Raw genomic sequence first — 24,518 nt, 5'->3', positions numbered from 1 at the left:
GCACCCTTGTGCCCAGCCCTAACAAGCCTCCCTCGACCCAAGGCTCCCTCCAAACCAATTAATGTCGTCGATCACTTGTTCTCGGTCTCGCTATTGTTCTGATTGGGCGCGGTCGGATATGTCCAGCCTGTAACAGCCCATACCATTTAACTGGCTCACCTGGCCGATCGACCCATGGACCGTCGATCTGCACTTCGGTCATAGGCATCCACGCTGTCTATATCTTGCAAAAGCATATCACGCACTTCTCCATTGCCCGTGTCACACCGGTAAAGCCATGAGATGTGCCTTTGACGAGTTTATGCTTCACTTTATATAAGCCTTGCTGTATCCTCCCACGAGAGAACCATGTTACAGCCATTGATTCAATAGTGAAAACCAACTCTCGTCGGATTTCACCAGATGCCATGAAACCGCAATCGAAAACACTTTACCACCTGCGCCCGAAGCTTGACGAGATCCTAAACGATACAGCCCCCGTCCCGTATACGCTCGGCACCTTCATTGCCTTCCTTGCTCAAAACCACTGTCTCGAAGTTCTCGAGTTTATCCTTGAGGCCAAACGCTATCGGAAAACCTACGACTGGCTTCAAGACCACGGCAAGAAATGCGGAGAGGATGAAGCCCACGAGGAGCGCTTGCGACGAGTATGGGATCGTATCATAGAGACATACATTGAATCCGGCGCACCGCGCGAGATCAACGTGCCAAATGAAACCCGTGAGGAGTTATTGTCGTACACCAAAACCTACGGCTCTGTACCCCCACCGAGTCTCCTTGATAGTGCCGTTCAACACATGCACGAATTACTACGAGACTCGATCCTCATCCCCTATCTCCGGAGCTGCTCGGGCACTTCCCATGTCCAGCCGCTATCGGTGCCATGCCTCAGTGGCACCGAGCGACTCTCCCCGAGCCCCAGGGCTTCCGATGACACCGCACGCCGGAGGTCGAAGTTCAATGGCCTCATTCCATCTTCCCCCGCAGATATGTGTTCCTCCGATGGATCAGAACCGCCAACGAGGTGTATATCACGGGAGACCAGCTCCCAAGAACCACCCGGCTCGTCCTGTTCTGACACTGGTCGTCTGGTCACCGGTGGTCAAAATTGGCACGTTTTGCCGAATGGTGAAGGAGCGGAGATGTCGCACGCAATTACTGCGCCGGAGAGGAAGACACGGTCCCCAGAGTCGCCTAATAAGAAAAGATGGCGCCGTTTACAGGGATTTGCAAAGCATTTTCGGCGTTCTTCTGATTAAGCCATCTATATTTACCCCCCCATTAATGTCAGGCTCGTGAATTGCTATTCATATTCAGTTTTAGTTCGCCCCCAACAAATACCCCAGTATGACTACAGCTGGTTATCATCTAATGTACGTGGAGAAACTAGACAAGCAATCTTCGAGAGATCGCTTCCTATGAAGAGAATATACGTCTCATGTTCCACATAGAAACCCATATTTTTGTTTGGGGTATCATAGAACCAAAGTATGGGCGCTTGAAACTCAATGATCTCATGCCAAGTCAGCGACGACGTAGTGACCCAATATTGATCCAATAAATAGCACTCCCAATCGTAGATCACACTTCGGTAACCATGGGTCCTATAACCAAAACCATCACCTCGCCATGAGGTATCCATGACTTCACCCTTTTCCATCCATAAGGCTGCTCAAACCATGGTTGCTCGCCACTCAACGCCGATGTAACTTGTAACTGATCTGATGTATTGGACTTTGAACAACCCCCGAATGACTAAACGCTCTAAAGTAGAAAGTATTAAAAGTGGGAGTTTTGTTCATGGGCCTTCGAATTCTATTCAGTCTTCGTTCTCTCTGCTCTATATGTTCTTGCAGGATGGGGATTCAACTTCGACGTTGACTAGCCACCTCCGGAGGGACCGGGTGTCAATACATCCAGATACATCTACCGAGGAAAGTGGCTTGAAAGGAAACAAACAGTAGGATGTCATTGAGACTTCTTTCTCAATTGTAGGGTTCGGTCTAGTACCTTCATGTGATGTCACCAGTCCGCAGTCGACCAATCAGAATAAAGTCAGTGTTGCCCACGTGATACTTTTCATGCACTCTTTCTGGCGGAAAGAAACGCTGTACGGTATAGAAAGGGAAACGAGACAATTGTATATTGTATTCATAGAAATTGTACTTGGTCTTCCTGTCGAGAAATGCCGAAAAGGTGGATCAGGTGGATAATGAAGTTGTTACGGAGCGAAGGCTATTCATGACTGTTCAATGGTATCTTTTCCCTTACACTTGATTACTACACTCCAGGGATCGGCGCCAATGCATAATATCAACCTGCAGCTACGTTGTTACTACTACATTATACACAGAAGCTTCTAATAAATTGAAATATTCCACCCCAGTATTCTTTTCTTTATTGGGCGGCTATACATGGAAACCGAGTTCTTTGTTAGGGTAATCCTTCAGCCTTGACATTCACCCGGACGAAAATATTTAGGGAACTGTTCTATAATGGCAGGACTATATATCTCCGCCGTTACATCCAACAAGCACCCCAACATTAAGTCTCGAGTCAAATAATACAAAAAACGCGACACGCTTACCATTCTCCCGTGGAAGGACAAAAAGAAACACAAGATGGCTCCGCATGTAATCGTTTTCGACCTTCTCACTGCCCTCTTGGATAGTTGGTCGTTATGGGCCGAAGCCGCAAACAATGACTGCAAAGCATCATACCGATGGCGCACTAGATATCTGGAGTTGACCTTTGGATGCGGCGCATACCGTCCCTATGAAGATCTCGTCTACGAATCAGCCAAGGATGCCGGCCTCCCGGATAGTGCACCGAAAGCCCTGATCGAGAATTGGGATCAGATGCGCCCTTGGCCCGAGACTAAAGATGTCCTGCTGCGACTGAAAGAGAAAGGATATCGCTTGGGAGTTGTCTCCAACTGTTCAGTTGAACTCGGCCGGCGAGCCGTTGCGTTATGTGGTGTGGAATTCGATGCGTTCGTGACGGCGGAAGAAGCCGGCTTCTATAAACCCCATCCGAAAGCATACGGTACGATCCTATCGGCCTTGGGGGTGCAACCCAGCGATGCCCTGTTTGTCGCGGGTAGTAATGGGGATGTCGTCGGTGCAGCAGCGGCCGGTATGGATGTTGTTTGGCATAATCAGATTGGTCTCCCAAGACTCCCCGGCTCTAAGCCGCGTCTTGAAGGTCGCTCTTTACATGTCGTTCTAAATCACCTCAGCCAGGTAGAGTCGACCTCGAATACGTCCAGCCGGTCATCGTCGCGACTTTAGACGTTGGGTGAGAAACTAGGTGTACTGCACATGAATTCTAGCCGATTGGAAGCTGGACTGCATTTATGCGATAGCCCTTGGCGAGAACGCAGAAACTTGAGCACGACCGTGGAAAGAGCAATATCAAACCTGTGTGGGAAACGAGATATAATGAATTCAGGAAGGGCTCCTGCCGGTAATATCCTGCCCTTATCGTTGCAGAGCCTTTGAAGTGTATGTCCATAATTAGTATGTTACAAGTGTCTATATATTTTCCTTTCCGTTCAGACATATCCACAGTGTTAGTTCTGCGCTATAGAGATGCATACTCAACTGAGTATCGCATCAAAGCTAGATAGGGAGACCCTTTTCAAGCCTTCAAACAGCCGTTAAGAATAGTTGCATATTGGTATCACAAGTATCAAGAGATAAACAACTCAAAAATCACTGGGGCTTCACAGCCGCTCGCTTGTTGATGGTGACCCACATATCCCGCCAAAAGCCGATCCCACCTTTGACTTCGAATCTCGCAGATGGCTTGTCAGTCGCAATAGAGGGGGTGTACCGACGGAAAAACTGAGGTATCATGAGATTAGCGAGAGTGCCAGCGAAGGGAGGGAAACCTCATCAACGTACCTGCAGGGGGCCCTTGAACAATTCTTCCATCGCGATATCCCTACCCAGACAGACTCTGGTGCCATATCCGAAAGTGAAAATATACTTATTGTACAGCTTCGCCTTCTCCGCGTCGAGCCATCTCTCCGGACGGAACTCCTCTGCATCTTCGCCAAAAAGCGCCGTGTCACGGTGCATGATCCATGGATTGCCGGTAACCTCCGTTCCGGCCGGAGCAAACTTCCCAAAAAGCTCGACGCCTGGTTCCGACACATAACGAGGGAAGATATTCGGCGCCGGTGGGTTCAGTCGTAACGTTTCCCGGACACATGCGACATAGTATGGAAGATGCTCCTGGATAGCGTCGTACTGGGGGATAGACTCGGGGATGAGTCCCTTGCGACTGGCCGTGTCGATCTCCTCCATCATCCGCTCGTAGACCTCCTGGTGGACGAGGAGGTGGTTGACGAGGGACTGGAAAACTGTGCCAGTGGTATCGGCACCGGCCAACAGAACCAGCAAGACCTCGGCCTTCAGATACTCCATGTCAAGGGGCTTGCCGTCCTCCGTGCGTGCATCGATGAACGTTTGCAGGAGATCCACACGGCCAACGTCTTTGCCTTCGGCGATCTCGCGTAAGCGTTGGTCAATTAGTCGGTCCCGAAAGCGCATCAGCACACCGATGCCGGTGTTATCTTCAGGCTTGGCAACCAGATATTTCTTCATGAACGTTGTCTTCACCCAGCTGGTAAAGGGGTGCAGGCGTGCGAGGAGACCAAACGCAGGCAGGCCGTCGTGAAAGCCCTGGATGAGACCTCCAACATCTTTGCCTTGTTCGATAAAGCCGAATGGCGCTCCAAAGCCGATTTCGCTGATAACATCGTATGCGACGTATCTGTCAATTTCCAGATGTCTCGTTAGTACGGTTATGCGCGGGCCGTGTTTGGGGAGTGGTTGACTCTTACACTGCCCACCATGAAAAATCGAACTCGGCACCAGTGCTGGCAAAGGTTTCGCCCAGTTTGTTCAACCAATCTTCGATGCGGGCGTCAATCAATGGTTCCATCCGCTTTACGTTTGAGAAACTATACTATTTGGGTTATCAGCTCGGGATTTGTTGGTCCGGATTGAAATGCATGATGATACATACAGGACCCGCAATGTGCTTGCGAAACGCCGCATGAGTCTTGTGTGACCGAATGTTGAACAGTGATTCGGTCTCTCCGAACGACCCGGTGATATAGTGACCCGTTTTGTCTGCATTCCGGTGGTAGATGTCTGGCAGTTTGGTGGGGTCACTGACAAGAAGGAGTGTTGGGGTGATTCGTACAACGGGTCCTGCAAGCCATACACACATTAGCTCGAGGGATATGCTGCAGCTGAGACCTGAAGGATCATACCGTATCTCTTGGTCAGTGCATAGACGGTAGGTACTTCGGTCTCACGTAGATTATGCCATGCGATCCAAAGTCTGGTTACGCTGCCCCAGAAAGGGCCCGGAAATACGGACAAGGGATGGAAAAAACGATAGTACACAATCTGATAAGCGAATCGGAGGGCAACATATGCCCCCAAGGCGAGGATGACGTGGGTTACGGTGAACATTGAGACCAGGTCCTCCCCTGTAAGGACCATTATCACGACCCTGGTCCACGAACAAAAATGCAAAAGACGCAGGATCAGAACCCAAAAAGAAAGGAAGAGAAAAAAAAGAAAAGAAAACTCGACAGGGATGCCTTGTTCCCTCGCACAGCTTATGCCAGAAATGCCCGGCGATTGCTGTGGAAACTATGCATCATTTCACATGAGTTATGTTGGACTTTTTGCGGTCCACCCCCAAAATGATGCAGGGAGAGCGAATAGCCGTGCACTTGGGCATAATCTCACCACCACTTCCTTGCGATGATCATCCTTCAGGGAGGGGAGAGGGGAGATGAACCAACTTGTTTGATTAGAAAATGCCTAATAAAGCTAACTCAACTATTTTGAGGGGCTGCTCTGGGAAACTTTTCCGCCACTTGCTCGCCAATCATGATCGTTTCATACCAAGTACTTCTCGAAAAGCCGGGAATTATTGGCTCGAGTTATGGGCTCAAGTGCCGGGGAAAAGGACTGGACTAGATAAATCCACCCGCCTCATCACCATAGCTAACGCGCCGTCGCTCTAGTGCGGGAGGCCGAGCGTTTTAGAGCGTACTGGACCTCGGTGCGCGGAGGCTGATAGGCCCCGGGAGGTTGAAGCCGTTTCAGACTCTCAGAAAGCAATTCTTCTGGATCATCAGGAGTACTACAAGGATACCGATCCCCTATTGATAGCGTTTATTCAATAGTGATCTTGATGCTTATCTCCTGTGGGTGCAAGCCTCAAACGCCTCATCACTATCGGAGCCTGCTTTAAAAAAGAAAAAAAAGTCTGAAATAGAAAAGCTCTTTCTTGACTGACAGGGCGTGCTTCAAGGATCCACAGTTGGTCCACCACCGGGAACTGCGACGACATCGGCTCTCTTTGTCTTTAGGTGGGGACGCGCCATCAAGCTAAAGATGTACGGGAGGCCTTCCGCGGTCCTATCCCCTTCGCTTCTACTCCGTAAGAAGGCTCGGCTGCATCGGTGGCACCCACCAGTGTCAACTTTGATACTTCGGAACTAGCAAGCGAGAGATGGCAAAAAAAAAAAAAAACTCTGGTTCTCGCCCGTGTGATAGATCCACAACGTCCGTATTATGCAATAATTTAGAATGTAACATGACTTGACTTGACTTGCTGATCATTTGGTACACCAAATCCCGATCGCTGGTGATAGGGAAATGCAACTACTTGCTCACATTGATTTAATGTATCTGAGACGCAGGTAAGACGCTTTTTGCTTGCCAGAGAGAGGGCAGACCAAGAAAACGAAAACAAAAATACAAAATAAACAGTGAAAAAGTAAAAATACAGAAGGATGAAGCTACAGCTTAGCGGAAGGTGAAAAGTGGGGAGTTTGCGAACCGATTAGGCGAAAGGATAGAAGGGCAAAAAATAAAAATAAAAATAAAAATAAAATTAAATAAGGCAACACTCTACGGAGTAATAGGAAATAAATGAGAGAAAAATAGGAGAAAATAGAGGTCTTCCAAAACGTTTTGAGAAGCGACGATAATCCAAGGGACCTGGTCCGTATAGCCTCAACCTTCCAATTCTGGGCACATCCGTCTCACTTCCCATTGGGCAATTATCATAAGGAGGCGCTACGTACTTACCTTTCAAAGCTCTACCGAAGCTTTACCGATGAATTATCCGTGCAGGATTCTGTTTGTGTACCGACTATCTAGCTATGGTAACAAAGCACAGATTCACAGTGTCACTCGGGGAGAGGGGCGATATCGAATCATTAGTGACCCCAGACGAATATAGTCATAGTGGCACCGACCGAAAGATTGAATCATTAGTTCTGTAGACATAGTATATACGAAGTACTGTATAGTTATACTACTACAGAAAGCTAAGCAGCTTGGTGTCTCTGTACCAAAATAGTAACCAGCATCACCCTCGAAAGCGGAGAACGGAGGTAAGCTGGTTTCATATTCCATCTTTCGCCACTGGAACGAGTGGAGATTGACATCTCGAACAGTCGTCTTGCATCCTCCTTTCGGACAACATGCCAACGGAGTAAATCGGAGGTATAGTCATCAATACTGTTTCGATTACTTCGTAGCTTACTTTCCTTTCTCGGGAAAAGGGGGGCGAACCCCATGGGACAAACACTCCTAGGGTATCCATGGAGGAACTGGGGAATGATGGCCAGGCTAATATGTAAGGGAAGGAGTGAAGCCCGCGGGTTCATTCCCAATTGCTCCTATTCAGGAAATACTGTCGCCCATCGGCGCCAAGGTTGACTTGGCATGCAGCATTTCACGAGGAAGACCAGTCATATTGATATATAAAATACCGTCCTCTATAGGTCACGCCCGCCATGTGGCGATCAAAATTGTTAGCGTCTCGCTTTGATCGTCCGCCATGATTTAGGTTCGCCGATGCAGTACCACTCCTTTGGACAGCACCCTAGTGTTTAATAGTGGAGTGGGAGACCACAGAGAGGGAGGAAAGAAAAGAAGAACGGCAAGACCTCATAAAGACGGCCCCCGGGAGTACCAGAGATTTTAAATGACTGACTGCTAGTCGTTCGTTCATCGCCAGCATTGGGTTCGCAGTTACAACAATGGCGGGTGATTCAAAGGGTCCAACAGTGATCGCGATCGCGGTCACTTTTGCAGTCTGGACCTTCATCATCATGTGTCTACGGCTCTTCTCGCGCGTCTTTGTTCTCCAGAAGATGGGATTCGACGATTGTGAGTACAGCTTGACCTGGGGGAAATGGAAGGTGACGGCTAAACATTCCTAGATATGATTGTCTGTGCTTGTGTAAGGAGATCGAGTTCCATATATCTAAAGGCTGTCGCTCACATTAATTAGCTGACATCATGGGCCTTTTCTGCCGTAACGGTCGTGTGTAAGTATGCGCCAGCCTCGAGAATTCGACGACACTAACTCTGGTATCCAGCGGTGAAGTATGGGTTAGGTTCCCATATCGGAGACATCGATCCGAACAAGATGGAGACTTATTCTATGGTATATTTTCAACCGCTGGATGGTTTCGATGATGTTTTCTTACTGGTTGCTAGATAGTTTGGATAAGTTCGATGTGTTACTTGGCCACATTGGGCTTTGTCAAGTCGTCCGTTTGTCTGTTTTATACTCGGCTCGGCGATCGGCTTCTCACTCGGCTCTCGATGTGCATGTTAGGTGTGATTATCGCACAGGCTTCGTCGTTTGTGCTAGTGGCGGCATTTCAGTGTCGACCTATTGAAAAGGCTTGGAAAGTCACGACGCCGGGGACGTGCGTGAACATCAACGTCTTCTACCTGGCGAACGCGGCCCTGAATATTTTGACCGACATCATGACATATAGCCTGCCCCTCCGAGTGATATTCAAGCTTCAGGTGCCGGCCAAGCAAAAAGTTGCACTGGGGTTCATCCTTTGCATCGGGCTGTTGTAAGTCCCTAATTTCTGACAACACACATTGTGGATACGCCCTAACGTTATGACTCGTCGATCTATAGTGCCTGCATCGCATCAATCATTCGCATTACCTACATTCCTGCCATGTTGTCCGATCCAGATGCTACGTGGGTGATTGCCGAGGCAATGTATTGGTCTGTGATCGAGATCAATGTCGGCATTTTTGCCTCCTCCATCCCCTCGTTCAAGGCGATTGCCTCCCGCTTTATTCCGAGACTTATCGGAGAGTATTCTCGCGACAAAGGGTACAGTGGGTGGTCCAGTAGCTACGACGCCAAGAAGTTTTCCGGATTTTCCAAAGTCCCAGAGCAGAACATTGGCCTGGACTCTATGGATCCTCGACAGCCGGACGGGGATAACCTGATTGGCACGCAGATAGGGTACGCAGGGGCGCAGAGTCAGGAACGGATTATCCCTGACGGCAAGATCTATGCCCATACGGAGATCGAGACTAACGTGGAGGTCAGTCGAGATATATCTAGTCGAACCCTGTCCCATTCCCCTTGAAGGGATTCGCAATAATTCAATCTCCATGGAGATATCCTTCGACCTTGTTGATATGATTCTTATTTCTACGAATCGTCGCTCTTTTGATTCCCTAAAGCATATGTATTATATGATAGACTCTCTTTCATTTTCCTTTCTATTTATTTCCAGTTTCCTCTTCTTATTTTGATTTCATGGAAAGGGGGGCATAGCGCTTGAGTTTAAGTTTAACGATGACTGATCATACCGATTAATTTTTGATCGACTAGCTGAATGACACGAAAGAACCTGTATGGGATGCGTGATTAAAACAAAATAACAACAAGAATCAGAAAGATGTGGATAAGGGATAGGAGATCAGGTGCTCGGAAAAGAAATCGATGGGAATTTCCGACAGTCGGGACTTCCGAGAAGCAACAACAACAGCAACAACAACATCTGTCTTTCTCACTGCCGGGATTTCGGCAAATCTCGTCTCCAACCTAGCTATATATTGGTAAGCCCATATACCTTTCGATGTCTATTAGGAAAAGGAACTAGAAAGGTCCTGTGACCAGCTGGACCGGGTTCCAGTTCTGAACTGGTAGCAACACACTCTGTCCAGGATGCTAATGATGTAGAGAACAACCATGACCAGTTCTCTTACTTTGAGAAGGTAACATTGGTTCCAAGTTACAAGTCACGGATGCCCCTTTTCCCCAGTAGTCGCTGGATGCAAATGGTCCGGCTATACTCTTTCCCATCCCAATGCTCTCTTTTGTCCACCCCATGAGCATGTCTCCACAAATCTCCACAAGACGACCAGAACCCCATGGGACCCCGCATCTTGAAAGTACAATTATAAATGAATGATGCGAGTTCTATACAGTAATATCTGTCACGCTACTTGAGTCGAGACGGAAATTGATACCTGTGGGCCCATCTCCATGACATGATTGGAGAGACTCTGGGTTTACTCCCCACAGCCTAATGCTTAGCTAGTGGAGTTGCGGATGCTGTGTATGTCACCATAGTGGATGAAGAACTCAGTGGTTGGATTCCGAACTAAGTGTGATGGGGCACGGCTTAAAAGACAGCCTCTACACCCACGATGCGAGTGAGCTTGTCACTCCTACGTGTCTATGTCTGGAGCTACAATGAGGCCGGCGCTCAAGTTCCTCGTGGCAGCAGCCACTCTCACAGTGGCACAAGCTACTACCCTTAGTGATGTCTGCTCGAACAGCCATGTCAAGTCGGCTCTACCCTCTAGTGACCTCATTAACGGTCTCCTAATTGATTCATCTTCTATTACCACAAATGCTGTCTACAATGCTTCTACTCCTGGGGGTGACTATTTCCCAGCAGCATCGGCTTATGACTTCTGTAACTTGACTCTCACGTACGCCCACCCTGGACGCAACGACCGGGTTCATCTTAAACTGTGGATGCCAGCTCCGGACCAGTTTCAAAACCGGTGGCTATCCACTGGAGGAGGAGGTTTTGCGATCAATCACGACGAACAACAGCTTCCGGGGGGTGTCCAATATGGCGTTGCGGCTGGCATCACTGACGGCGGTTTCGGCAGCTTTTCCACCCAGTTTGACCAAGTGTTCCTTCTGGCCAATGGCACAATCAACTACGAAGCACTGTATATGTTTGGATACCAGGCGCACCATGAGCTGAGCGTCATCGGAAAGGCTTTTACAAAGAACTTTTACGGCACGGGCAACACAAAGCTGTATACCTACTGGCAGGGATGTTCCGAAGGTGGTCGCGAGGGATTCAGCCAGGTGCAGCGATTTCAAGAGTTCGACGGCGCAGTGATCGGTGCCCCAGCCCTTCGCTATGGTCAACAACAGGCCAACCATCTCTACGCAAACGTGGTTGAGCATACTCTCAAGTACTACCCTCCTCCCTGTGAATTGGAGAAGATCGTGAATTTGACCATTGCGGCGTGCGATCGACTGGACGGAAGGGCTGACGGCGTGGTGTCGCGGACCGACCTGTGCAAGCTGCATTTTAATATCAATTCAACGATTGGAGCACCTTACTCCTGCCCAATCTCGACGACAACAACGGGTACAACTCCTGCGCAGAACGGAACCGTGTCTGCACTCGGCGTTGGAGCAGCCAGAAAAATGTTGGATGGCCTTCGTACTCTTGATGGCCGCCGAGCCTATATCTTCTACCAGCCTTCCGCCACCTTCGATGATGCGCAAACGAAATACAACCCCGAAACCAAAAAGTTCGAACTTGATGTCACTGACTACGGTGCTGAATGGATCCCCCGTTTCCTGGAGCTACAGAATTACACTCTATCCTCTCTGGATAACGTAACGTACGACACGTTAAAAGATTGGATGGAACTTGGATGGCAGCGCTACGAAGATGTCCTGCAGACCACATGGCCTGATCTAACACCCTTCCAGTCCGCGGGTGGAAAGGTGCTTCACTACCATGGTGAGTCGGACCCAAGTATTCCGGCTGGATCCTCGGTACACTATCATGAATCTGTCCGTAAGACCATGTACCCGAACATGTCTTTCAACGAAAGTAGCCAGGCGTTGAATGAATGGAACCGCTTATTCTTGGTTCCCGGCGCCGCGCACTGCACCTCCAGTACCGATCAACCCAATGGCCCCTTCCCCCAGGCAACTCTCAAGACGCTCATCGAATGGGTCGAGAATAATGTCGTTCCAGAAACTCTGAATAGTACGGTGCAGGACGGTGATCACCAGGGGGAACAGCAGCAGATCTGCGCTTGGCCTTTGCGTCCCTTGTGGAAAGAGAATGGAACCGTTATGGATTGTGTATACGACCAGGCTTCCTTGGACACCTGGGACTATGAGTTCGATGCCTATCGCATCCCCCTGTACTAAAAGGATTGGCCATATAGCTAGCTGATAATAAAGAAACGTACTCGCTTCTTGGACCAGGATAACCAAAGTATTGGGAGCTTCCATCCTACAGATGTACACTTATAAGTTTTCTAATCTGTAACAAGTCCGTCCAGTGAGTTTCTCCTCCTCCGCAAAGAAAGCAGCATGGACGCAATGATTACTTTGGTCTTAATGAATTATGTGCACAACTGTGCTCGCTGACTAATTGGTATAATTATTCCCAATCGAGTTAGGTACATACGGCTCGAAGACCCTCGGCTTCTCCGGCTACTGCGCATTTTAGCACAAAACGCCCTCTTGTCCTATAGGAATCGAATGCCCACATCTGTTTAGCGTAAACTGAATAGTTGAGGTTCTTTGCCACTCTGGATGCCTCCTCGTGGCTCGAAGACGACAGGCGAACTTATCATTGTTCATCAGCAAAGCCGGGAGAGTCGAACGCGAGCTCGGGCGCACTTGGCGCAAAACGGGATCAGGAAGAGGATCGAAAAGCAGCGTGGAAAGGACCATGACAGTCTATCACCCCCCGGGCCGAAGGCCGTAGTTGCTCCTCCCATTTCACCTCCGGTCGCATTGTCGGGCTTTTCTATGGTGGAGTATTTAATCTCCACTAACATCTTCCCGGATCTTAGCAGCACATGGGGTGTGAGCCCGGCTGTCTGTCCCGGTCCTGCAAATCTATCGCATACCCTCTCCCGGGCTTCTGATGTACTGGAATGTATTTTTCGTGCTAGCTTGGCATTTCATTGGCTTGATCTCAATTTGTGGGCGACCCCTGAGAAGAAGAGGAACATGAAGGTCGCCGCCCTGACGTATCGAGGGCAAGCTCTAGCATTGGCGCAGAAGGAGTTGCTTCGCTGCCATACATCAGGCTCCAAGGATTGTGACACTATACAACAGCCAGTTCACCCGGCAAATCGAGAGATCTGCTTCAGTATCGTGCTCCGAATGCTTCAACTCGACTACCGGTTTGCGCGATGTGACGTCCAGGCTCATTTTGTGGCATGCCGACAACTGCTCAGAGGCAGCTCATATAACAACCGCACGGCGGATCAACGATCAGTTGAAGCTCTGGCATCTACCATTCGTAATCCTCATCTACATCACCTTATGATCACCTTTGAATGCATCAATTGCACCCCCAACAGTGTGATCTGGGATGATGCGGACTTAGACTTTCTTACGAGGCGTCTGTTTCAACTTGTCGACCGCCTCAGGGCGTGTGATGTAGCATCGACGGAGAACCGAATTGTGGGTGAAACTAGGCCTCTTACACCAGCAAGGATTTCCCCGTCCACTATCTTATGGCGATGCCTCACAAAGAGACCCATGTCAATCCCGTCGAACATCTACCGTGACGTCTGTGAATTCAGCGCCCAGATTGCGGCATTACTGCTCATCTGTTCGGTGTTCCTCGACTATGAAGATGGCTCCGAAGGCGCTAATACTTCGATTCCCTGCCAGTGTGTTGAGGAGCTAGAGAATGCGCTTTTTGCTCTCGGGGAGGAAAACGCTGTATCTAGTGCCCTCAATACGGCCTGGCTGTTGGCTGGTGGACTCGGACTACCGCTAACCCAACGGCGTGCTCGTTTGTGGACCGTATCCGGGATGCTATATGCTCTGAAACGATCTACGAGTCTGGATCTGACCGTTGCCACCTCGGACGATGTGGTGAATGCCCAGTATGTCAAGCAAGTTTGCTTGGAATTCTTGGGTAACCCTGGGAGACGGCCCTGAAGTAGGGTAAACCTATTTTGGTTTTGGACCTACAGTCTACAATCCATGCTTGCATCAGGATTATATCATCCTTTCCTCCGAGCTCAACTCAACGCCTCGCCTTTGCCGAGGTATTAACCCGATTAGGAAATTTCCTAAAGGGGCAAGGTTTGATACAACGCTCAATCAATCGTCTCAACAGATTTTTTGGCTGGATCGCAGACAGCCTATTAAATATCACATATGGTCTAATCATCAAGGACGTGTGCTACACTACGTTCTCTACAGATTCTTCCCTTGCATTAGCTCCGCGCCGTGTCACAAAGGGCCTACCCGGACAGTGTCTGCGCTAGTATCGTCCAGAGCAATCTTTAACGATGGTCAGCTCTTCGTCTTTACCCCAGGAGCTACGAAAGCTCTCAGATGGTGTCTATGTTTATGACCCCAACTTGGGCTCCCTTGGTGACAGCCACGGCAGTGCAAGCGATCCCACAACGGTTGTATTATACACATGGGCCGATGCGCACGTACGCCTGGTTCAGAAATACTTCCAGGGGTACAAAGACCTCTACCCGTCTACCAAAATTATTATAGTCATGGCCACGACTATGAAGACATTTTTCGGCGGACGAGAGACGAATCAAGCCGTTGTGAGGGAAATGGTTAACAAGGAATTGTGGCCGCTTAATAGCTGCGAACTAAGCACATCTTCCGAACTTCCAGAGTCCATGAAGTATCGGGGAACGACACATCCCCGCATCCTCATGCATGCATTCTCGAATAGTGGCGGCACCAACCTGGAGGCGACTGCTTTAGTCTGGCATTCGTTACAACGAAGCGTGGGCCAATCCATCGGCCCACTACCCATCCAAGGCCTCATTCTCGACTCGACACCGGGTGGGTCATCCTTTTCCCTTGAATTTTCTCGCTGGACAGCTGGGGTAGCGTTGGGGTTCGCATTTCTCCCCAGGCCCTTAGCAAAGCTGGTAGCGGCCACCATCGTGGTACTATGCTTTGGGCTACCGGCTCTGCTCGGAAAGGAGTCGCTTCCTGTCCGCGGACGGAGGGTCATCAACTCGCCCGATTACATACCAACAACCAGCGGACGGTTGTATATATACTCAGACTCGGACCCCTTGATTGGAGACAAAGATGTAGAGTCACACGGGCGTGAAGCCAAGGCGAAGGGATATCGGGATATTGTGTTGGAAAAGTTCCAAGGTTCGGGCCATGTCGCACACATGCGGCAGGATCCAAAGAAGTACTGGGCTGCGATTGCCAGGTTTTGGGATAAGAGCTGTGTGTAAAGTTAGTATCGCTCTTGCGTAAGACTTAGGTGACTGAGAGAAGCATGTCCTGTGTGATGTCCTTGTAATATAAGTATAGTTCTTATGACCTTTGGTTCACGTTCAACACGGTATGATATCTTGTGTCCACTGCCGGAATGCGACGGATCCTGCAATAGCCGACGGTGGATCTTATCTGATCATCTGATAATCGCCGAGGGCTGTGTGGCCAATCGGGGAGTGTACCAGATTTCCCTTCAACTGGTTGATTTTCCCCACAATGGGCACACTTTTCCTGCGTCCGGGGAAGTTTTGTCTGAGTTGTCACCCTGACATACCCTGAGGTGTCCATCCACCTACTCTTTTCGTGCGGCCACCCCCTCGTGCCTTTACCTCCTTGCTTCTACATATATCTCGCTCGCGTTGGCCAGTAGCGCGCTGCTTCATGTATCCAATGTCATGCAGAAATTCTTACGGGCGGTTTCCCATGACTCAGAGCCGGACGGAAGCAGAACCTCGCGGGCGCCAGTCATGAAAGATCCACGTGAAGGGTATGAACCCATCTTCGACTCGTCGTCAGAAACTATAGCAGAGGCCAGGGAGGGAAGGGCACATGGAGTCGCAGAGATCGAGGCGTTAGCAACTGTCTGGTCGAAGAAGGCTCTCCATATCGGATACGCGTTGTATGGAACCTCCCATCTCGTAGTATGGATCGAGCAAATCTGACGTGGGCGAGTAGAGTGTTTTTGATATTCTTCACCAACTCTTTCCAACAGGAAACGACGGGTAGTCTCTCCCCGTACGTGTACTCGAAGTTCGCCAATCATTCTCTAATATCAAGGACGAATGTCCTAACAAATGTTGTCGGTGGGGTGGCCAAATTGCCGTGTGCCATGTTAATCGATGTCTGGGGCCGTCCAAAGGGCTTTGGGATCATGACCGGTTTATGCACCCTAGGTAGGACGGACTCTACTGAGATAGGCAAAAACCTCTGCTGATATCAACAGGGCTTTTCCTGATGGCTATTTGTGCAAACGTGGAAACTTATGTCACCGCTCAGGTAAGTTTCATGCCCTTATGCTGATGAAGGGATTCTGTATAACGACTTCCTCAGGTTATATACTGGGTTGGATACAACGGAATGGACTACGTCCTTCATATCTTTCTCTCCGATACAACCGATTTGGTCAACCGATCGTTCGTTTATGGCATGGCATCAACTCCTTATGTGGTCACTACATTTGCCGGTCCTGCAGCCGCGCAATTGCTTTATGAAATGGGAGGTTTGTGGTGGGGCTTTGGAATCTTTGTCGTCCTCACTCCACTTATAACAGCGCCATTCATGTGGTTACTTTGGACCTCACTCCGTAAGGCGTACAAAGCGGGGTTAATCCGGAAGGCTCATAGTCAAAGAACATGGGCACGATCCGTCAAACATTATTTCATTGAGTTCGATAGTAGGTAATCCGCTGTGATGTGATAAGGGTATAGACTGACTGGAGCAGCTATTGGACTCTCGTTGGTAACAGTAGCATTCGTTCTGATGCTTCTACCATTGACGCCAGCCTCACATGCCAACAATGGCAGTATGTCCTCGGCCGGTAGGTCGAGATCGCCAGATACTGTAACATCGTTCTTTCTCGGTGTACTTGCCTTTATGGCATTTGTACTTTGGGAGCGCTATTGTGCCCCAGTATGTTTCTTACCATTCAACCGGCTCAAGGATCGAACGTTGCTGGGAGCTTGCTTTCTTGCTGCATCCCTGTTTGCCAGCTTCTAGTATGCTTCCCTATTTCGTGTTCTTCATCCTGGGCCCTTGCTGACATGCTGTAGCTGCTGGGATCTTTACCTTGCTTCCTACCTCCAGGTTACCTTCAACACCAGCATCCGGGAGACGGGCTACATTTACAACATCTATACCATTGGGACATGCCTTTGGTCCGTACCACTGGGACTGTAAGTACAACCTCTTTCTGGCAATTATTCCTCACTGACATCGCGACAGGATCATCCGCAAGGTCGATCGTCTTAAATGGATTGCTCTCGCCGCTATGCCATTGATCTTTCTTGGGACAGGGCTGATGATACATTTCCGATCACCTCAAAGTCACATCGGATACGTCGTACTTTGTGAGGTCTTCAAGGCTCTAGCCGGGGGCACGCTGGTAATCTGCCAGCAGATGGCAGCGATGGCCACCGGCGGCCACGAAAGTGTTGCTGTCTCGTTTGCATTGGTAGGATTGTTCACCAAATTGGGAGGAGGCATCGGATCTGCTATTTCCGGTGCGATCTGGACAGGCACCGTCCCTTTCTACCTGGAGAAGTACCTTCCTCCAGAGAAAAAGTACAAGGCAGCGGAGCTCTACGGGTCAATCGAGGAAGTCCTATCGTACCCGATCGGGACCCCGGAGCGGGATGCTACCATCCTGGCATACGGAGTAGCTCAACGGCGGATGTTAATTGCTGGTATTTCTATCCTACCGCTTGCTGTGGCGTCTATTCTGATGTGGAGGGACATCCGCTTAAAGAAAGTCAGCCAGGTCAGGGGTACCGTCTTCTGAGCATGCACGAGACAGTTCGGCGGGCACTGTGAAGGGACACATATTGGAAAGGCTTTGTACATAGAACCCTGTAAATCAAGAATTAAGTACACGATACCACATGGTTTAGGCCGACGCCTCCATGGTCTTCAGCTTCTCCTGCAGAGCAGCAAAGTTTCTTTGCATAGCCTGGGCATTGAACTGTTCTCCCGTGAGCATCGGATATTTCTTCTTCGGCCCCTGGATGAGCGCATCCTTGCATGGCTGATTGAAATATGCAATGCTGTACCGATCGCCGTAGTAATCCCCCGGTTCCGACGGGGCTTTGACACGATGAAAGGTCGATTTAAAGCGATCATCCGACCACGACATGAGCAAGTCCCCAATGTTACAAACGATCTCGCCAGTGCGCGCTTCCACACGAGTCCATTCATCGCTGATCCCAAACTCCGTAACAGCTTCGCGACCGGGACATATTTCCAGTCCGTTTTGCCCATCCCTTTGAAACAGCAGCGTCAGAAAGTCCCAGTCGGCATGGGCACCAGCCCGATGATACGTGTTTCCGTCCGGCTTTTCCGGTAGAGCAAAGTAATGCAACAGTCGCATGGTCGTCTGTTCGTTGGCACGAGACACATCATGGTGTTTGATAAAGTAAATGTCTGGAAAGCCGAGCCCGCGTGCAAAGCACCGCATCAATTGTTCCGACACTCCCTGCACGCGATGCATGAACGTCAGGGACGTTGTGCGAAACCCGGGGAGGTGGACATCGTCCAACCACATGTTGGTCATATTCTCTCCGAACTGTAACTGGTATGATTCCTTTGTATCCGGTTGGCCTGTGGATGGCCTGACCTGGGACTTCTTTTCCCATCCGACATTATTGGGATTCCACGGAACGGTGGCCTTGACGTCGTCGGGAAGGTTAAAGAAGCGCTCGGCGGTCGCAAACATGGCCTCAATGTCATCGGTAGAGATACCATGATCGACTATCGTGAAGAACCCGACATTCTCAGCGGCGTGGACGAGGTCCGCAGTGATCTCATCGATGCGCTGGTCGAAATCGGCCAGGGAGATTCGGGGGATAGGACGGTCGATGTACTTTGTTGGCATCGTGTAGGGCTATAGAAGTTTGTTCCCAGGGGAAATTTGAACACAGACGACACTCGTAGTTCAGCCTGTGAGCTCTACGAAGCTATTGAATGTCTATGGATGTGGGGCTTGGGCTGATGCGAGTCGATCTGATATGCTTATCAGACAAGTTTCCCCGCATGACGGAGTCCGCCGATGGTTATCAGCTGTAGTAATAATCAAGAATCTCTTCTTCTACGGTTACATGTTTCAGTGACTCATATTTTCCACTTGATATCGCTTGCTCTTCGCCTGGTGGTGCATGGATTTGCAGTGTTTCCTCTATCTACCTATCGCAGTTGTACTAGTTCAAAGTCGTAGCTGGAGGGGAGCTTTACGGACGAAGATATATAATATATTCGAGCAACCTCAAAGGGGCTTTAGCATGAAAGAATAGCCAGCACATCAATACTCAAAGTTTTATTCACTTAGATTTATGCACAAAGATAAAGCTATAGACTGGAAAATATGAATTATACAGAAAATTAGAGTGATCCTCTAGCGGTTTCCAATGGTTCGACAACTACATAACTTGAAAATGTGAAATGAAAAGCCCGGCGGGGCGGTGGTCCAATAGAACGCGCAATTTAAGCATCCTGATTCGCGTTTAGGAACTAATGGGCTCTAGCATAGTCGTCGAGGATGGAATCCGCGATCCTCAATGCCATACCGTAAAAGATTGTCATAACATGAGAAGAAACCTGAGTAGGAGGAATCGAGCCGTCGATAACACGAAGGCCCTGGGTGTCATAAACCTTAGCAGTCGCATCAACGACACCACCAAGTTCCCTGGACATCATAGAACAGGTACCCACAGCATGCCAGTTAGCACGGAAGTTGTCCTTGACGTACTCGGCATATTGGTCTAGTGTGGCCTCGTAGGGCAGTTTGGCACCCGGGATAACCTCACCAGCAAAATAGCTTGCCATAGCTCCACTATTCTGCAGCTTGCGGGCAAGCCGGGATGCGGCCGCCTGACCGAGAAGGTCCAGCTCGTTGAAGAAGAACTTGGGATCATTAGCATACTGCCAGAGATATGGATCACTGCTGACAATATGAGTCGAACCGCGAGTAAACGGTATTAAATCCCACAAGTCGAAGTTGATCTGTCCGGAAGTGTCGAGGAATAGCTCTGCAAAGGCGACATCCTCATCAAGCAGCCAATTGCGATAGTTCTCGTATTGGACCTTGAGTGCCGTGACATTGTGGAAGCCACCCCAGGCAACTGTCTCCTCGGCCCATTTGTCAAGTTTGGTGTTGAGAAGTTCCGTCGCGTAATCAGCGTCTTCGCCGAAGGTCTCAGTAAAATTGGCAAAGTAGACAGCTTGACCCTGGCCAAAGCCAGCGGGTGTGCTACGTGCCCGCACAGTCGTGGTAGTTTGATCCTGCATGTTAATACCGACAGGCATCTCCAGACGCTGAGGAACGCCAGCTTTGTCAAGCACAGACTTCAGACCAATTCCAGAGTACTCTAGGATCAGCGGAGAGATGGCAGAGCCAGCGGCCAACAGGACTTCATGTTTGGCGTAGGCATTGAAGTTAACAGCCTTGTTCTGGCCAAAGTTTACTCCAATAGCTTTGTGACCGGGCGCATCTTCATCAAAGAGAACCTTTCCAACAACCTGTCCGGTCAAGACCTTCAAGTTCTCCCGGCGATAATTGGGAAGAAGCCATTCACGAGCGGCATCAGCGCGTACCTGATCCTCTAATAGGTTATTAGGAATCATAGAAACCCCACGAGGGTGACCGCAGTGGAGGTCCACCTGAGTTGGCACTCCGAGGGCGGAAGTGGTGTTCATCAGTGCTCTCATGAGGGGAGACCAAGGCTGACCATTGTCACGCGGTCCAGCATGAACAGTGCCGTTAAAACCATGGCAAGCAGGATTAAAATGGTGGCCGGCCGCTATCTGGGCAGCATTTGGGGGACGGGCACGTTCAGCCTGGTTCATATACTTGACGACATTGTCCCAGTTCCACCCATGATTTCCGAAAACCTTCTCCCACGAATCAATCTGGACTCTGTCTGGACGGGTCCATGAATCACCATTGATCAAGGTAGATCCCCCAAGGCCCTTCCCGGACTTGATATTGTCGGTACGGTTATTGATGAGAGGAACGGTCAGGTAGTTCTGGTCCACCGTGGTGCCAAAAATCTGGCCATAAGCATTTGGGTCTTCGATGATGGGCCCGTCGTTGGATTCATAAAAGCCCTTTTCGATCACCAAGACCTCAATGTTCGGATTCTCCGTCAACTTGGCGGCTACCGTGAGACCGGTCAAACCTCCACCGGCTATAATATAATCGAAGGTTTTGTCGGCAACATCTCTCGGGTTATTGAGCAGACTGGCTTGAACATCAATCTGCTCGGACACCAGATAAGCGCTGACCGTAGCCAGAGGCAAAAGAAAGTAGCCGATGTATCTCATTATGACAGAAATGGTAAAAGAGCGGGAAAAGGTCGGTTATATATTCAATGAATGATATGTCTGTAAGGAACGATGGAAGCATGGGCTGCTCTCATCCAAGGCTATCCACCAGAGGTGAGGCAGGGAGTATATATACGATACCTTCAATCTCCTAGGTGCTCGATATGCCAGGAAGGTTATTCAGATTCAAGGTCTAGATGCTGAACGTGTTTGTAATCATCTATGACTTACAGTCTTATCTTCACATATACATAAAGGTGCTCTATTAACAGCTAGCAAACTCAATCGCCTGCCTCTATAGTTAGGACAAAAAACGGAAAGCTTTGGCGCTACTATACGGCGTGCCCATCTATCCTTGCGCAATCTGGTTAGAGTCGGTTCGATCATTATCTAGCATGAGCCAATATCCTCCTCCAGTTGCTAACGCACGTTTTCAGTGGAATTTAGATGTGAAAAACAAGAAATCATCCGCCGACGAATTAGAGCGTCTCAAATCACAATGGTGAAATTAGCTTTCTGCGTTCTTGGCAGCTTATATTTGGTCGTCGGTGAAGCTATATTAGTATTTGATAGGCATCCTCATCATTAGATCATGGTACGCATGGCTATGCTATTGATCTCTATAGGAAAAGAGCAGTATTTCTGCAAGACACATATACTCAAGATGACCCAACATGGTTCAATCAGTGATAGTCTGTCTCCTGCTGGGAGTGCCCGCGCTTGGACATTGATTGCATTCCTGCCCCACAAAAGAAAAAAACGTCAGAACCCCGACTTGAAAGAGCACTTGCAAGATGAAAGCCACTGTGTGGAGCAGTGCTAGTGAATCCTGAATAATTCGACTCGAATCCTTCCACGACAACCCTACTGTCATACAACCTATTGCAGTTGCGATCACCAGGACTCCACTCTATGCATACTGATTAGCAGAAATCCAAATGGACTGCCGACCAATGTAGATCACCTCTGGCTCTATAGTTGAATACGAGATTTTAAGATGAACGAAACCCCTAATTGGCTTTAGCCCACTCTTTACAGTCCGTGGGTTCGAGGAAGGCAAATCTTCTCGGCATGCCTAGAAATGGCTCCGCCTTTCGGCATGCCGAGACCAACAACATTGAGTACCGTCTGAGCCTTCCAACGTGGTCCATTGTGTTGATTGTCAGGATAATCGTTTGGACCCATTTCGGATCCACGGTCAAGAATAACTTTCGTATTCACAGCAAGTACCCACTACCGTAGTCTAATAGTAGGTCATCTACATAGAACGTGGGTGGGCTTCTAGACCTTAGCATCCACTCAGCCAGCATTACAGGGTTCTCTTGCACAACCAGTAACTAACCCCCCCCCTTAATGCTCTTCTTGGCCTGGGAAGTTGATGATGAAATATAGAGAAGTACTCAGGATAGTAAGGTTTGGCAAAGAGAAGCTTCTGGAGGGCCTGTCTCGTGTCGCTATAATTTACTCAGAGACCTCGATAACCTGTTTAGCTGCATACGAGTGGAATCGCGACAATGAAGCTCCAGCATCTAACTATACTTTTCATTTGGGGTAGTGCTATAGCATCGCGGCTTTATGCAGCATCCTATGCTGGGCATGTAACATCTCTGAGTTTGTCACCTTCGGGTGAAAGTTATGAACTGAGTACCCTCTCCCAGAATAACGACTGTGGCCCCAGTCCCTCATGGTTGATGCTGGATGGGTCTAATAAAATCCTCTACTGTTTGGATGAAGGTGTTGGTCGCCATAATGGCACGGTGACTTCCCTCAAGATCAACTTGGATGGGTCGTTCACAAAGGTCGGACAACTACAGACATTGGTAGGGCCAGTTGCGTCTGCATTTTATACAACAGCCCATGGATCTGGTCACAAGTTCCTGGCGGTCGCTCATTAGTAAGTAAACCCCTTTCGGCCTGTAATTCTTATGCAGAGTCATTCGTTCCTAGATGGAAATACTAAGCCTTATCATCTAGCTCAGGATCGGCACTCACCACGTACTCTGTTGACCCTATCAGCGGTCACTTCAACCACTCTCAATCATTCACATTCGCGGTGGCTGCCCCGGGACCAATTCCCGAACGACAGGACGCACCACATCCTCATGGAGTCGTTGTCGACCCATCCGGCCGGTTTGTCCTTGTCCCAGACCTAGGAGCCGACCTGGTCCGCATCTTCCGCATATGCCCAACTACAGGCCAACTTGAAGAACAACCACCGTTGGCGGTAGCTCCGGGTTCCGGACCACGACATGCGGTCTTCTGGGCTCCTCGGAACGCAAACCTCACTCGACTGAGTCATGTTCGATTCTTTCTGGTCTCAGAGTTAGATAATTACCTCAGAGGATATGATGTGACATATCCCAACAACGGAACACTTTTGTTCACCAAGTTCTATGAAGGCAATACGTACGGTGGATCAACTCCTCCAACAGGGTCAAAAGCCGCAGGAATCGCTATCTCGGTACGTCTCTCTTCCCTCTACTCTTCGTCAATCATCAAAGACCTGCTAAGCATTAACTTCCCTCAAATAGCCGCAGAATGACCGTCTTGTGATTTCGAACCGTAACGATAATTCTTTTGGTCCCGGCAATGACTCTATAGCAATCTTCTCTCTCGTCAAACACAACCAAACTTCCGCCGTCTCATTCTTGGGTTCATATCCTTCATTTGGGTCTTTTCCACGCCAGTTTGATATTTCTTCAAAAGATAGTATGATGGCTATAGCACAGCAGAACAGCCACAAGGTAGTGGTGACCAAGTGGGACATGAAGGATGGCACTCTTGGTTCGGTACTCATAGAGCAGCCACTTGATGGAGAAATTCCTGCTGTGATATGGGACTCTTCCTGAGCTTCGTTCGAGCAGGTGGTTGCGCAGGAATAAGTGGAGCCAATGAACAATCGCTTCCTGAAACATGTTTGGCTAGAGTATAAAGTCTTACCAGGGGCTGAACCCAGAGGGGCAAATAAAGGGGAAAGAAGCTGCGTATGACATCTGTACATTCTCCTTGCAGAGTTCTATGGTACCGCAGTTACCGCCGATGTTAAAGCAAAGGGCCCCCCGGTGTATTTACTCGCTGATAACGTCTAAAAAATCAAAATACGGCTCTGTATG

The 24,518-nt window shown here is 49.2% G+C and overlaps 11 protein-coding genes across 11 annotated transcripts; 8 read left to right on the top strand and 3 right to left on the bottom strand.

Annotated features, from left to right (window-relative positions):
- The first annotated feature begins 285 nt into the window (after positions 1 to 285).
- On the top strand, positions 286 to 1,305 carry BDV38DRAFT_55180 (regulator of G-protein signaling domain-containing protein). The gene has a single exon (XM_032063541.1). The coding sequence runs from the start codon at positions 408 to 410 to the stop codon at positions 1,257 to 1,259; it is 852 nt and encodes a 283-aa protein (XP_031915292.1). The 5' UTR covers positions 286 to 407; the 3' UTR covers positions 1,260 to 1,305.
- Positions 1,306 to 2,409: 1,104 nt separating this feature from the next.
- Positions 2,410 to 3,501, top strand: BDV38DRAFT_55148 (HAD family hydrolase). Its single transcript, XM_032063540.1, has one exon. The coding sequence runs from the start codon at positions 2,622 to 2,624 to the stop codon at positions 3,288 to 3,290; it is 669 nt and encodes a 222-aa protein (XP_031915291.1). The 5' UTR covers positions 2,410 to 2,621; the 3' UTR covers positions 3,291 to 3,501.
- Positions 3,502 to 5,680, bottom strand: BDV38DRAFT_55147 (cytochrome P450). The gene is made up of 5 exons (XM_032063539.1): positions 5,285 to 5,680; positions 5,035 to 5,222; positions 4,850 to 4,974; positions 3,906 to 4,779; positions 3,502 to 3,845 (listed from the first exon to the last, which is right to left on the bottom strand). Exons 1-5 carry the CDS (start codon positions 5,517 to 5,519, stop codon positions 3,714 to 3,716), a joined length of 1,554 nt encoding a protein of 517 aa, XP_031915290.1. The 5' UTR covers positions 5,520 to 5,680; the 3' UTR covers positions 3,502 to 3,713.
- A 2,403-nt stretch (positions 5,681 to 8,083) lies between these two features.
- On the top strand, positions 8,084 to 9,451 carry BDV38DRAFT_281388 (putative integral membrane protein Pth11-like; the record flags this gene model as incomplete). Its single annotated transcript, XM_032059534.1, has 6 exons — positions 8,084 to 8,213; positions 8,267 to 8,286; positions 8,338 to 8,374; positions 8,426 to 8,493; positions 8,547 to 8,917; positions 8,986 to 9,451. 6 exons carry the CDS (start codon positions 8,084 to 8,086, stop codon positions 9,449 to 9,451), a joined length of 1,092 nt encoding a protein of 363 aa, XP_031915289.1.
- A 1,115-nt stretch (positions 9,452 to 10,566) lies between these two features.
- On the top strand, positions 10,567 to 12,288 carry BDV38DRAFT_270074 (putative tannase; the record flags this gene model as incomplete). The annotated part of the gene is made up of 1 exon (XM_032057080.1): positions 10,567 to 12,288. The coding sequence occupies one exon, from the start codon at positions 10,567 to 10,569 to the stop codon at positions 12,286 to 12,288; it is 1,722 nt and encodes a 573-aa protein (XP_031915288.1).
- A 258-nt stretch (positions 12,289 to 12,546) lies between these two features.
- BDV38DRAFT_55103 (uncharacterized protein) lies at positions 12,547 to 14,224 on the top strand. Its single transcript, XM_032063536.1, has one exon. The coding sequence runs from the start codon at positions 12,679 to 12,681 to the stop codon at positions 14,044 to 14,046; it is 1,368 nt and encodes a 455-aa protein (XP_031915287.1). The 5' UTR covers positions 12,547 to 12,678; the 3' UTR covers positions 14,047 to 14,224.
- Positions 14,225 to 15,467, top strand: BDV38DRAFT_55104 (DUF829-domain-containing protein). Its single transcript, XM_032063537.1, has one exon. It carries the CDS (start codon positions 14,403 to 14,405, stop codon positions 15,330 to 15,332), a length of 930 nt encoding a protein of 309 aa, XP_031915286.1. The 5' UTR covers positions 14,225 to 14,402; the 3' UTR covers positions 15,333 to 15,467.
- Positions 15,468 to 15,770: 303 nt separating this feature from the next.
- BDV38DRAFT_281384 (major facilitator superfamily domain-containing protein) lies at positions 15,771 to 17,872 on the top strand (the record flags this gene model as incomplete). Its single annotated transcript, XM_032059533.1, has 7 exons — positions 15,771 to 15,994; positions 16,051 to 16,268; positions 16,319 to 16,371; positions 16,426 to 16,768; positions 16,817 to 17,090; positions 17,145 to 17,267; positions 17,317 to 17,872. The coding sequence occupies 7 exons, from the start codon at positions 15,771 to 15,773 to the stop codon at positions 17,870 to 17,872; spliced, it is 1,791 nt and encodes a 596-aa protein (XP_031915285.1).
- Positions 17,873 to 17,977: 105 nt separating this feature from the next.
- BDV38DRAFT_291601 (uncharacterized protein) lies at positions 17,978 to 18,961 on the bottom strand (the record flags this gene model as incomplete). The annotated part of the gene is made up of 1 exon (XM_032061782.1): positions 17,978 to 18,961. One exon carries the CDS (start codon positions 18,959 to 18,961, stop codon positions 17,978 to 17,980), a length of 984 nt encoding a protein of 327 aa, XP_031915284.1.
- Positions 18,962 to 19,593: 632 nt separating this feature from the next.
- On the bottom strand, positions 19,594 to 21,439 carry BDV38DRAFT_291599 (GMC family oxidoreductase; the record flags this gene model as incomplete). The annotated part of the gene is made up of 1 exon (XM_032061781.1): positions 19,594 to 21,439. Exon 1 carries the CDS (start codon positions 21,403 to 21,405, stop codon positions 19,594 to 19,596), a length of 1,812 nt encoding a protein of 603 aa, XP_031915283.1. The 5' UTR covers positions 21,406 to 21,439.
- A 1,480-nt stretch (positions 21,440 to 22,919) lies between these two features.
- Positions 22,920 to 24,254, top strand: BDV38DRAFT_281381 (Lactonase, 7-bladed beta-propeller-domain-containing protein; the record flags this gene model as incomplete). The annotated part of the gene is made up of 3 exons (XM_032059532.1): positions 22,920 to 23,299; positions 23,380 to 23,866; positions 23,937 to 24,254. The coding sequence occupies 3 exons, from the start codon at positions 22,920 to 22,922 to the stop codon at positions 24,252 to 24,254; spliced, it is 1,185 nt and encodes a 394-aa protein (XP_031915282.1).
- Between the last annotated feature and the right edge of the window lie 264 nt (positions 24,255 to 24,518).

This window comes from Aspergillus pseudotamarii (assembly GCF_009193445.1).
Source record: "Aspergillus pseudotamarii strain CBS 117625 unplaced genomic scaffold BDV38scaffold_17, whole genome shotgun sequence".
Lineage (NCBI taxonomy): Eukaryota > Fungi > Ascomycota > Eurotiomycetes > Eurotiales > Aspergillaceae > Aspergillus > Aspergillus pseudotamarii.
The sequence above is the reverse complement of the archived record's forward strand: the minus strand, read 5'-3'. Positions and strand labels throughout refer to the sequence as shown.